This window comes from Toxotes jaculatrix, chromosome 16 (genome assembly GCF_017976425.1).
Source record: "Toxotes jaculatrix isolate fToxJac2 chromosome 16, fToxJac2.pri, whole genome shotgun sequence".
NCBI classification, from domain to species: Eukaryota; Metazoa; Chordata; class Actinopteri; family Toxotidae; genus Toxotes; species Toxotes jaculatrix.
Genome location: NC_054409.1, coordinates 17,645,367 through 17,659,608, shown reverse-complemented (window position 1 = coordinate 17,659,608; position 14,242 = coordinate 17,645,367). Strand labels below are relative to the sequence as shown.

The 14,242-nt window shown below is 37.5% G+C and overlaps 1 protein-coding gene across 1 annotated transcript in view; it reads left to right on the top strand.

Moving 5' to 3' along the window:
* The window catches only part of brinp1 (bone morphogenetic protein/retinoic acid inducible neural-specific 1), a 73,746-nt gene that overhangs the window by 15,947 nt on the left and 43,557 nt on the right, over window positions 1–14,242 (top strand). Inside the window, exon 2 of the mRNA XM_041059150.1 lies at window positions 7,384–7,574. Within this exon, the coding sequence (XP_040915084.1) occupies window positions 7,384–7,574 (191 nt within the window). The remainder of the gene's footprint in view (window positions 1–7,383; window positions 7,575–14,242) is intronic.

The following is a 14,242-nucleotide window of genomic DNA, read 5'->3' as shown; positions in this document are numbered from 1 at the left end:
ACTATAGCAGAGGCAATGCAACAACAGGGTTTACCAAATCATGTAACTCTGAATTAAACATTCAGTGTGACTTCACTTCAGGGAAGATAGTGTATCCTTGAGCATGGTGAGACTTTCAGCATGATGAATAGTGTATCCTTATAAATTAAAATGTTGAGGCTAAAAATACACAGATTTGAGATCTTTTATCATTTTAAATCTTTAAGGTGTGGTTTTCATATCACACCAATCTATAATTGATTATGAAACATGAGACTGTTCAGTTAGCTACAGCATACTTGAAACATCGCCTCTCTTAATCAGTCTGTATTAAAAGTATCATTATGAGCTTCACAAGTGTACAGGGTGTACAGAACACGAGAGGTTGTTCAAGAGCAAGTTTATTTTCTCTTTTACAATTTTTAGTTCAGAAAAAAAAAGCCTTAAATGCTCAAAAAGCTTAGTTCAGTCACATTACTTTTATAAATTGATTTGCAAGAGATAGAAACTAATTAATCTGTCATACAACAGCACAAAACATCAGAGGACTACCGAGAGTTTGCTTTAACAGTACTGTGAAATTAACAATAACATCTTATGCACTTGAAAAAGTTCAAATTAAAGTATATATTTAGGGCAGATGTAAATATCCGCCAAACACTGCTTTATTAACACTATCTTGATTTATTATTAAACTCTACAGTGCTAAGCATCTACAGTCACTGAAGGAGCTGAGCACAAAGTAATTCAACTCAAACAAAAAAAAAGTAAGAAAATGTAAGATTTATGGGCTTTTTTGTTCTTATATTATTTTTTCTACAGCAGGTGCATCCTTTAAATCTTCCTTGTAAAACGCTGAGTGTCACACTGTTGCCCTTTATGATAGCATCTAGTCTGCTTCAAATAAAGCCAGGGTGTTTTGATAACACTAACATGTTTATAGCTAGATGTAACATTTTTATTTGGTTTGTTTCATCATAAACGGTTGTTGTTTGCTTCAGTTGAAGAGAAAATGGCACAGACTTTTTATTTTTGTCAGATATTCATCATTTTTTACCACAGACTGTCATAGGTCAATCTGTAACTGAACAACATATCCTTCTGAATATGTATTGCATTTGACTATAAAGACTTTGATACAGTATGAGAGGAGGACAAGTGGTAAACAAGAAGCCAAGTATGACAAGTCCTGAAATTCACTGACACCCCTGCTTTTATTGTTTTCTGTCATTTATGAGGCGCCCAAGAACATGTTGTCTCTGCATCCTGCCGAGGCAGTTTCCCACTCAATTAATTAGAGATTTTCTTTGAACAAAACTGTGCCTCTCTTTGCTGTGTGCCGCCACACTTCCACTTTGAATGTCTGTCATGCTCTCTCAAGGTTTTTTAATCTGGTCTCCAGTGTCAGGATCAACAAAGTGCCTGTGGTGACATACTGTATGATGGTCGTTTCCTGCCCCTGTCAGAGCTTTAGGGAATATTCACTGGATGTCAATACAGCCCAACTCTAATGGAAGCAGACAGCATGCCGCCTGGAAGGTGTTAGGACATGCCATAGTCACACTTTCCATCCATTAGGGTTACACAGTGTATGATATTCATAAAACCTGATAACTCAAACAAAAAGTAAATACTCTCTAAGCAATTATACAGTAATTTATGATGCCTAGAAACTATAAAAAGACATCATTGCCATTGTAAAGATTTGTAGTGATTCTTACAATGCTTTGTGCGCTTTGAAAACACACAGCATTATGTATTATACATTTGAGCTTTGTGGAGAGTTATCCAACATTTCATTACTGTCAGGGAGCTTGAGTGTGAGAGTGGATTGTTTACTGAGTGACTAGGTCATGTAGGATTTAAATGTACTCCTTAAGGATTTAAACATACAGTAATACTGTTGTGGATTGTGTCTAGGGAAAAAATACCAACAAGTAATATTTGGTACACGTGGCCTCTTTTTAAGCCTTATTTTGGGCTTAAAGTTATAAGATTCTTAAGATTTCAGTCCTGTTTGATTTAGCGATACCCATGGTTACAAGTTAGAAGTATGGTTTAATATTTAATTCTGGTGGTAGCAAAAACTCCTTTAGCAGATACTTTGTCAAAAATACAACAGAAGACACTACAGTTGGTGTTTGTTTACAGTGCAGCCACACAAACCAGCCGCAAACGTCTTTCCTGCTGTGCGTGGCAGGAGTAGATTCCCACGCAGCAGCAGGGTACAGTAATGGAGTTGGTTACCTTTCTGAGGAGTTGGGAGTTGTGCAGTGTGCCACCTGCATCTCTTCATCTAACAGCTCACCGTGGCTCTTTCGTCTTGTTCCATTACTCACTGCAATATTTAAAACTGATCTGCTGACAAAATAGAATACAGAAAACAGTTTTCTTGCTTCTGTAGATACAGTTTTGATGAACGATAGCAGTCAATAACAAATATGTTGCATTTTTCTGAGATTGTTTCACAATAAAAGTGTTTCCCAGTTGAAGGCTACTGCATTAGCAGTAACATAATACAGCTGTGGTACAGTGTCAGGAGAGTGAACAATAAAGCTGATACCAATGAGATAAAATTAGGAACGGTAACATTTGATTAAATACACGCAGTGTTTCCAGTGAATCCCTTGTCCATTGGTAGGCAATCTTAATCCAATGTGGGAATAACAAACTACTCATGTATGATAGTAGCTGAATAGAATTACTGAATGTATAAACATTGAATGTCTGTAGCAGAAAAAATGTCACAACACAATATCAAAACCTTTGTATCAAAAACCTTTGATTTCATAAAATTATTACAAATTATTATTATAAATGTTGCAACTTTAATGTTTAGCAGAAAAAAATCTCCTGGTCGAGAGCATGATCAACTGTTTGAAAATGGAAATTGTTTAGTTCAAAGCATTTCAAGTCGATCATTACTGAAGTCAAAGTAATTCATTCTGTTTATTTCTTTTAGCAGATTGATGCAGTTGAGTTGGCATAATTTACAGTTGATGCATTGATGCAGTGAATGAATCGTTACACCCCTTGTAAGCCTCAATTAATCCAAAATAATAAAATGAGGACACTGGCAGAAATGTGTTAATAGATTCTGTTAAATTTTTAATTTGTTTTCACTCTGCCATCCCAGTTATACGTTGCATTTTGCATTCAGTTGATCGTCAAAAGAAGACTTTCAAGTATGTTCATGATCGTTCTGTGTAATTTGGATCTAACAAGGACAGACAGTACCATAGACACAAGACACTGGGCACAGTTATACATATCAGGATTTCATTCAAAATATCCAAAGCGAATTAAAGCTACTTTTACTGGTTTATTCCTCAGGTGTTGACTTTGACAGACTTGCCTTGAGTTTCCTCTGCTTGCCTTGATGTATTCTCTCTCTGCAGAGTTTAATATTTATTTTTAATTTGCTCTGTAATAAGTGAGTCAGGTATAGAGTGAAAGCTCAAGGTAAAAAAAAAATCATTACAATCAATATGCTCCAAACATTACTTTTTTCAGGCCTTTTCTTGATTAAGGTCTGAAATAGCAGCAGACATGATAGAGCCACCAGTACATTCATTAGAGCAAATGATCTCTGGTGAAAAACATTCTCATTCTGATCTAAGTGTGATGAGGGAGTTGGCTGTATGATTACAATAATGCATTTCCTAGCAACCACTGTTCGTGTTTACTCAACTAAACTGTGCTGAGACAAACGGTGGAAGGGAATCAGATAAAATGGTGGTCTCAATGAGGGCACTGAGGGATTAACCGACTTTAGCTGATTCTTCAAAGGAAAAAAAAATCCTCTATCATCAAGCAAACTCTTTGTTCAAAATGCCAAAATGTTGTTTGTTAGAGTATATGAATGTGTGGGATCAAGGAGTTCACATTATCCTTGTACAAGGACCCAACAAACAGCAGTTAAATGTTTCAGGAAAGATATTTTGCTTTCAAAATATTTCAGTGCCATTTACAGTAAGAATTTATAAATCAGAGTATTTATTTATTGCTCTTTACATCCAAATCCAGCATCATGTATTTTCTGTAGGTCACGGACACTTCTACACCGGCAAATGCAATGTACCCACCCTCCCACATGAGTTACTTGAACACCATAAAGCAATAATCACCTATGTTCCCATTTTCCTTCTATGCAGCTGCAATGCCATTTATCTCCTCTTAACTTCCTTTGATAGGTCATTAAACCGGTCTTGGAGCTGTGAAGTAAAGCACTGAATCATGTCACAGGTTCCATCTGCTGGCATGCCTAATCTGGGCCAGAAGGGTCCAAGTACATATGGCTGCCACATAAAGTTTTATATAATAATTGGCAGTGACGGAACCATGAGGAGGATTGAATGAAAATGAATTGATATCTGAGAGAGGCAGATAGTAGCAGAGAAGGATCTGAAAGTTTCTCCCAGTTCTCTTGGCTTGAATGTTTTACTTGAGGTTTCGGGAATAACAGCAACGTGTACTTCTTACAAAGCTAAGCCAGGGAACAGGAGTGGAAGCTGAATCAGCATGTACTAGTGTGTGAGCCATGTCCCGCCAGATGAGAACTTGTGTCTTTGCAATGCTGAGAAATTGCAAAGTTCTCAAAAGGAAGACGTCTGCAAATCTGCCACAAATGCGTTTATTGATTATCTGACGGAAAAAACATTACTCTGTAATATGTGTGATTATAGAACGTAAGGAAAAAGCAGTGCCGACGTTCTCCAGTTCTCCTGCCAGTTGTGAAAATCTAAATTGTCAAATTACAAGCGTTCATTCGCTCATTCCAATACTTTATGTCCACTTCCTTGCTGCTCCGTGGCAGTTCTAAATCTGTAAACTTTCCTCTCCTTTTAGGGAGCAGTGAAGATATTACCTTTGAAATGCTGGCCATATTATAAAGTAGTGTGATTACGTAATAGTCCACTGACAGAAAGGAACGAAACTTTAAATGCTAATATAGAGTGCTGAATAGAGCATTAAAAAGTGCTGCCGTCAAGCTGTTCTCAGGCTGACTGACACATCGCTGACTGCATGTCAGAGAATTCAAACTAAGTAACTAATCAATTTGAGGGGACCCACCTATTCATGGCTAAATCATTATGAGGAGCCCTTAAGGGCTGAAAAGGAAAATACTCAGAGGAAAGCTTTAGATGAAGCTGTTATAAAGCGCTGTGCTGTGGCTTTTACCCACAATGCTTAGTTTTTAAGATAAAAAGAGTCATTTTTCTTGGGTGATAATAGTTCCGTTGGCTCTGTCATACAGTCTTAAAGAAACCTTTACAATCCATGTGTGCATGTTACGTGCCTGAACTAACTCGAACTATGCCTCTCTTACTTCAGCCTCTCGTGTGTTTTGATTGTAATCAAGACGATGTGCGAGAGTCTTTACACATTTTGAAAGCTGCTTAGTGTGAGCATAGAAACCTACCAACAGTCTGAGTGACAACAAAACTGTAAAGCAGAAGTACTTCACTAACTGATTTAGGGTGTTGATCTCATTAAACTTGAAGCCTTACCATTAATTCTGTAATTATTGCCCTGAATCATCTGTTTTTGACAGGTAATTTTGTCAGGACCGTCGACTTGTTTGCAGGATGTTTTTGTTGACAAAGCAACCTTGAAGGTTTGTCTGAAAAAGGCATTGGCTTCTATTTTTATTATGATAAAAAGAACAAGAAAAATCGCCTTTTCAATCTCCTTCTTGTATTGTTATGGCTCCATTCCATTCCATTCTTTCGTGACGTTAAGTGGACAGCAAACCTCCATTTGATTTCCTCAAGATTGATTTAAATACATGTTTTAGTAGGATTAAAATGCAATATCCAAAAAGCTCTCAAGAACAGCTCATATCTAATAAACATGGTTGGTTTGGATTGTGGAGTGTGTGTGAGTGTTTGCATTTTATATTTATCCGCATGTCTGCTTTGGTTGATTTTTATGTTGAATTCATATGCATTTGTTGAACAAAGCTCAGATTTCAATTAGAGCAGGCTTTTAGGGTGAAATTATCGAGACGATGAAACCTTTTGTTTGTGCTTGATGTGATGGAGTGTCTGTTGCGCTTTAAGGCACACGCTTACTCTAATGGGACTCATCGTTCAAATACCGTCTGCATTAAATATATATAAATTCAATGTAAATCTAATTCTGAGGAAATGCTTTTAAAACTATCAGTCAGTAATTAGGAAATTACATTTTCTCCTGTCCCGCTGTCATTTCAGTAGTGTGGAGAGTCTTCACTCTTGCCATCTGAATGTGGGCATCTGTATGTACTCATACTCACACCTTTTAGGTGAAAATGTGCAAGCATATGTATCACACATCCGTGCACACAGATATATGTTTAATAGTGGTGTTCTGCACAACCCATATGGAAACAGAGACATGTCTGCATTTGTCAGAAAGAACAGATGATGACAAAAATCACAGCTTCTGATTAAATTAGCATTAAAATGCTGCCTCCTCCAGTGAACCAGTACATCAGAAATTCTCTTTGGCTTTGCAACTCCCAGAAAAACCAAACATATTGAATTACATGTATGAAGCGCTTGTTTTATAACAATAACAAAAAATCTAAATTTGTACTGACAGTTTCACCACACAGAGAAACCTGCTTACATGAATGCCTAATCACTGACTTTCAGTTTCTGGATATGCTAGGCATTAGCTTCTGAGTCAGTAACAGTGTCTTCTTTTGCATTTCACAGAGCTCAAGAAAACCTGGTGTTTTTTATCCGCAGGGCAGGGTTATTTGGTTTTTCTGTAACCCTCAGAGTAACAGAGCTGCCTGTAATGTCTGTTTGTGGAAATGATTTCTTGATGCGTGTCTCAGTGGGTACAGAAGCAAACATCATGTGCATCCACACAAATATTTTGCCGGATCTTTTTAACAGGCTGAAAAGTATATCTTTAACTGCAGTTGAAAACAGCAAGGTTAAAATGAGGCGCAGTTTATCAAGTTGCATTATTTGTTAATATGATTCTTTGTTGGTCTTTGTATTTTCTTCCTTGGTCAAAATACAATGCAAAAACCAGTGGTTTTGAGTGAACACAGCATAAGCATACATAACAGAATATAAGGCTTCTTCATCTCCAAATTCATTAAAGATGTTTGCTATTGATTTCCACTGTCATAAAAGTAACTTTAATCAGTTATGTTTTTTGTTAAGTTTTAAATTACTCTAGTATTTTTTTTTTATCATCTTAATCAACTAACAGATTAGGTCACAGTGTTCACCACCAGATGTGTATTGTTTTCCCACAAATGCATTTGGTGAGATAGAGTCTGGCTAATTAATGTGCTACCACACTGTAATTAATACTGTTTTACTCTCATTGTTGATAGTGTGGTGGTATATACTGAGTAATTTTGGTGTGAGCAGTTGTTTTTTTTTTTCCCCTGATTACCAGGGAATTTGCACGTTGGAAGGTGAGGAACACAGCAATCGAGAGAAGGGACCTGATCCGGAACCCCGTGCCACTCATGCCTGAGTTCCAGCGCAGCGTACGCTTACTGGGCCGCAGACCCACCACTCAGCAGTTCATCGACACCATCATTAAGAAATATGGAACCCATATTCTCATCTCAGCCACCCTGGGAGGTAAGAGAGGTTCACTGGTTTCACTTGCTCGCTCCCATGCTTGATTAACGGTTTTTACACACTGTCTTAAAGGCTTTTTACACATGGTTTGTGGTTCACTTACATGCTTCATGTCAAAGAAATTACTTTATGGGCAGGGTTTGGGAGGCTCCTTTCAGAAAATGAATTTCTTAGGCTACAGGACTTGTATCTAAAAGTTGTACAAGGTACTAGACTGCTAATTCTGATAATTAATATAAATGATTTAAAAGCTGGTTTGTTTTTCATTGATAATTATTGATCCCAGATAATACATGCAACAGACTATAAAGACAGATCCTTTCAACAAGTTAATGAATAAATATTTTTCTGTTCGTTTGTATAAATGAATTCAATGACCCCATATGATTAGACTGTAAAACGACAACACCATGGTGTCCTGGATTATTCGTCTGCCTGTTTGCAACAATGTCAAAACAGCTCAGTGAAACAGTTTGGGGCTGAGTTGTTCTCCAGGGTGTTGAAAAACTCAGCAAAACTGCAACTACATCACAAGAGGGCAGGACAAAGCAGGCTGGAGAAAATCTCACAAACAAACAACTTTCTACCAAAGCAAGATTTGGGTGATCTGAAAGTGGCCACAGTGAAAGACAGACAGACTCACTGAACCATTTTGTAAGAGATGGAGCAGCATCTGCATCCGTAAAGCAAAGCCAAATGGAAAAAGAAAAGCTGAGCAGTTTCCAAACCATTACTTTGACGACAAGTCTAAACATTTAGCATTCGGTCAAACAACAAAAGTTGAGAGTGTGTGACAACTTAAGAGCATGTAAGACCTATGTTTAGACACATTCAGGTATATGGATTTGTCAGCTGTGTGTGGTTGGTGGCTTCCACAGGATCAGCTCCACACTAAGTGAAGAGAAGTACCACTCTGTTCTGCAAAGGTATTCCATCTCATCTGGCTTAAGTGGATTTTCCAGCACCACATTGATCCAAAACTTGCATCAAAGCTATGACAGGTTTATCTAGATATCCATAGTCCCCACACCTCATCCCCACTGAATATGTACAGGAACATTTGATAAGTAACACCATAGAAATAATGTGAATTCTGACATCGCACAACTGTGGAAGCAAGCTGTAGCTGCCAGCTGGAAGCTGTCCACCAAATATAGAGAACTTCCAGTTAAGTGAAGTTAAATGAAAGGAAGAAGAAGGTTCACTTTCTGTTTTCCCACATTTGGATAGATAGACCAAATGTGATAACAGCATACCTTCATTTTCATTCATTCATTCATTCATCTTCTGAATCATGATCCATGAATGCATAAGATTCTTACAACACACCTCGAATTACATTCGCATCACTCCAAGACCATTATAGTCATACATATGGTAATTGCATTTTTCTGTACATGCCAAATTATACCTGAAGTTAATCTTCCTCATAAGTACTTGTACCTATGGACCTTTCAGGTAAATGGGGGAGGATGATTATCGTACTGCCCTGATTTATCTACAAGCACTGTCTAATTAAAGAACAATAACAGAAACACTTAGCACCTTTCAGATAGCCTGCATTAGAGAACAAGCACTTTCAAAAGCTACTGTAGCACATACAGAAATGTGGATAGATGAAAACTTTGATATTTTATGAAGCTTTTTCTCGAGGCTGCTATTTATAATAATATAAGAACATAGTGATAACAAGCATCCCCCAAAACCACACAATTGTAAGCAAATTTATTTTCATAGTCACATTAAATTTCAGTTACAAAAACTCACTGTGGAAAGAGGAATAAATTTATCTAATGGATGATTTCAGTATTTTGGATGTGCTTCCCAAAATAAAAGTTAAGCACCCCTGCTGTCCAAGTCTAAATATAAATGGCTTCTCCCTTGAATCTTTTATCTTATCTTAAGCTCTGAGGGATGCATGAAGGCAGCTAACTGTGATTACTTTGCCAATTGCATTTTAAAGATATAATTAGTAAGATAATCCACTCTTTTCCTCAAACCCTGCATTATATAACTGTAGGCATGAAACATTGCCAAGTGGTCGCTGCAGTTGTTCCAAAATGATGTTTGTAGCCTTGTAATCTCGCAATCAAATGCCTTTGAGAAATGTTCATGATACTTTTTGTGTCATGTTTTACCTCTCCTTAATAAAACGCTGTTTTGGATCTTAGCACGTGCTGAGCTGGTTTAATGAGACATATTTGTTTGAGCTTTTCAAACATCTTTAAAACGTATAAATTCTGTGGTGATTCTTTGTAATTAGAAAAGAACTGGAACAGAGCCAGTCTGTATTGTCCAGTTCTTTTTTTTCTAATAACCAGCACTGATAAAACTAGAACCATTGATGCTTAAGCTTTTACCAGACCAAAGAAATCTGGTGGGAGACTTATTTTGTTTTAAAATCTTGCAGTCCACGTAATAATTTTCGTGGCTATAATAACACTAGGCTATAATAATTTTCCTAAACAGTGCAGAGGAATATCAGGCGTGAAGGGTTAGAGTTGCAATAACATGTACACCATTTTGTAAGGTGATTCATCCTGCGACATTTTGGAAATTGGAAATACAATATTCAGCTGAAACATTATATGAAGGTATAATGTCATTAAGTGTGTCTAAGCTAGGAGGAATGCCATTGCCACAGATGCACCAGGTGGCTAAAATTGGACAATGGCTGAAAAAAAAAAAAGGAGTCACAGAAATAATCACAGTATCATATTCAACCACAGCATCCTTCATTGTCTCATTGTATTCCATTGCCTTTTATTTTTCCGTTTTTTTATTTGCATTTCTTTCCTTTCATTGGTTTTTTCTTCTCTAACTTTGAGTTATAACCATATTATATTTAACCTTGAGGCCATTTTGTTTCAAGTTATGGATCAGTACACTCTTATCTCAATCTTGACTGCCCATTAAACACAGTTATATGAACCAATAAATGTGCACACCAGTCTAGTGATAAAGTAAGAAGAAGAGGCCAATTCTCTCTTTAGCCACCTACTCTTTGTGGTCTCAAGAGTCATTATACACTTGAGAGGCAAGAAGTGAACTCTTCTTCTCCCAGGCAACGTAAAGTTGAGTGGTCAAGTGTAAAGAGCCCCATTAGAGTTTCCCTCCACTGAGCGCAATACAAATGGTTACAATGCATAACCATCGTAATGTACTTTTTTTTCCTGTTCTAAGGCTCGCAGATGTACAGTATTATGATCCAGTACTTCGCATGTCACGTTACTGCCTGACTGAGTGAAATACTGCTGAATGAGCTGATAAGCACTGACAAATAGAGTCTCCATCTCATTTTCATCAAAATGAAAGCCACCTTTCCTTTTTATCTTGTAGTAATAGTTAAATGCCTTTATTATCATGGCAAGGTCATGTTTAAGAAAAAATGATAAAGGATTATTTTTTTAACAAATATTACTGTTGGGGTGGGATAGGGGACAAGTATACAGCAGTCCCTGTATACGAACCCCTTCTTTAAGACTGTGTGGGACAGTGAAATTTAACATTGCCTCACACTAACAGACCACTTGAACAACTGAGCAGTGTTGTTTTCTTTTTGTTCAGGAAACTCTCATTTAACAATATCAACTGATTGTGTAACCCTGTCCCTTATCCCATTGTTAAAACTAAAGCCCTAAGTTTAGTACAGAATTACTTTTGGACGCTACAAATAAAGTGTGACATTTTTTTTTTTTTCATTTCATTTATTTGTTTGTAGCCTAATGTCCTTTGGCTTCTTTTCATAGCAAAAACAATGGCGCCTGTGGTGTCTGGAAGCACTGGGCGCCAACACACAGTGCTGAGCGAACAAAAACTGTTTGTGACAATACCCTTTGTTTATGTCTGGATTTATGGAGACAGTCTTCACTGAATATTATGATTTATATATTTCATTTTCTTTTTCCTGTCCAAGGGTGCAACTAGATAATGATGCACTAACTGTGCTGTGGTTGTTACAATATAAGAGATTAAACAAAGGGTGTTTAAGGAGCAGATCATGATCATAACTGATGTATTTACAAGTCACATAACAATATTAGTAATAATAATAGTAATATGACCAGTTTTAGCTTTAGTTGTCTTTGGAAATTGGACCATGCTAGTTCCAAACTTTAGTTTTTGGAATTAGTAACTGTGTAGAAATATGGTACTGTAGTATTGTCAGGGTAAGATCCATTCTAATAAGCATTTAAGAAAGGAAGACTGTCAGTTGTTTTCTCTTAGCACTGCTGAGTGACACCGTCTGCTGAAGGCTTTTGGAAAGGTAATTAACAAATACCCGCTGCTTTTCTCCAGTCTGAACATTTTAACTACCTCGTACCACCTGAAGCTGAGTTCCTGGTATATGCGGATGTTTTAAAGGAAGCTTCAAGGGATGTGTATTTTGAAGTGCAACATATGACCCGACTGCAGCCTGGGTGCATGCTGCGCGTGGGAGACTTGAAGCTTTAACAGAACAAACATGTCTCAGATTTCCCAGCAAAAAGACACCACCAGTGTGAGTCGATGCTCCAGAATTTAACTGAGTTCTGTAGCTGAAAGTGAAAAACACATCAAAACAGTTTGACACAGATGTTTAACATCTCTGATTTGCCTGCAGCCACTGAAAACAATACTGTAGATTTAAGTTTATTGACAAATCAGGATATTTCTATACGCTCAAGGCTTTTAGGCAGTAGAGTTGCTGCACAGCCAAGGCTGTATATAAATGCTAAAGGAATGTATTGCTCTTGAGAAAAAAAAAAAGTGTGAAGGACAGATTTGCATTTTGCTAAAGCTGTGAGGGACATATTTCAGCACATCTGTCATTTCCACTCCCTCATACTGTATGTTTGAAATCAGCTTTCCACTTTGAGTGAGAGCACTGCTGTTTCACCGTGAATTCTGTTAGTGTTTGTACAGAAAGGTCTAGCGCATTTAAGTTGATTGAAGCAATGCAAAAACTCATGGGAGAGCAGGAGCACCAACCTGCAATCAAACTAAAAAAAAAAAAAAAAAGGTACCTTTGTAAAGCTTTTCTTCCAACATACAGAGCTAAAGAGGGCACAATGGTGAATGCTATACATTATCGATTGAGGAAGGTTGCATTTTATTTCTAATCATTTCTTCTTCTCATTTTTAAGAAATAGAAAGCATTGTTTTTTCTCTGAAAAGTTAAATAGTGTAACTTAAAGATGAGTTTGACCTGTTGAACTGAAAAAAAGAGACAAAAACATTTTTCTAGCTGATGAACTTTTTTTTTCTTTTTACATCAATGAGCTAAAGATTTCACATGTAGGAGGGACTGTATCTTAGCTCCGAAGACTCATCTGCCCTCCTGCTCTCTAGCGAATACACAACCTATGACTGGATCAGAGACCTTTTCAGTGCAACAGTCTAATGCGTTCAGCACTGAAGAGGAAGAAGTAGTTTATTGAAATGACTTGTGGTCGCTGAAGCCTGAGGCTAGAGTTCATATGCAGAACTGTGGCTGTGCCCTGGGTTGTAGTGGAAGACTCCACAGGCTGTCAACACTGCTACCTTTTGCCACATCATGCTTGAAACTTTTTTTTTTTTTTGTAGTGTTCTGCTGCCAACATAAAAAGTACAGGGAATAATTTGGCATTGAGGTATCTCTTGCATAAACCATGAGCAGGCTCAAAATTTCATTCCTCTGCTTATTTGAATGTATTATATGTATGCACTTATTATGCATTTTATTTTAGAAAGGCTGTCCGCCGGTTTTCAAGAAGTAGTTATTACAGCAACCAGTGGCCATATATTTGTGGTGTTTATCACGTTTTCACGATTAAAATAAAGTAGCATAGTCTGTAGTTTCCAGAAGAGTTTTGCCACTTTCTAAATCTTCTTTTAATTTGTCATATCTACAGTATAAATACATTTACTGTAAAAACAACATGCTATTATTATTATTGTTACAGGGTCTGTTTCCTCAATTTCCCAAAAGGAAACAGCTTTAAAGAATAAAAGGATGAAGCAGGATAGGTTCTAATAAACCTGACTCTATCTGTTTGTGTATTCTGTGGGCCAGGTCTTAAACCTGAAACATCCATTTGAAGGTGTGTCAAAAAGTGATGACCGGCCAAACACACACACACACACACACACACACACACACACACACACACACACACACACACACACACACACACACACACAGTATATTATATAGTAGATGCCCTTGCACACAAACTCTTGCACCACGTGAGCTGATTAATTCTGGCAGAGTGCCGGTGAGGTGCCTTGTAATAATGTACCACAATGTATTACTTACAGAAAGGTGCACACAAATGAATTTTTTTAAAGCCACAGAGGTAATGATTTTGCCTGTCCAGTGGCAATAACCACAAAATATTTATGTTCAGAAGACCTCCTTTGTGCCACACTAAGTTGCAATAGAGATAAAAAAGGGCAGATGAAGGGCTTAATGTGAGACCATTATTCTTGCGTAGCAGTACAAGTCAAGTGTGTGTAAGTAACTTTGCAAACCCCCGAGGGACAGGGAGCATGGCAGCGTCAGAGAATGGGGCCTCGTCCCCTCAGTGCTTGTACTCTAACCAGGCATGAGACATTGGCCCTGACTGCTACCCACCCCTAGTCACGGTCACCACAAGTTAAGTGACCAGTTCCAATGCATCGCTCGGGGCCGCATAACCATTCACAGC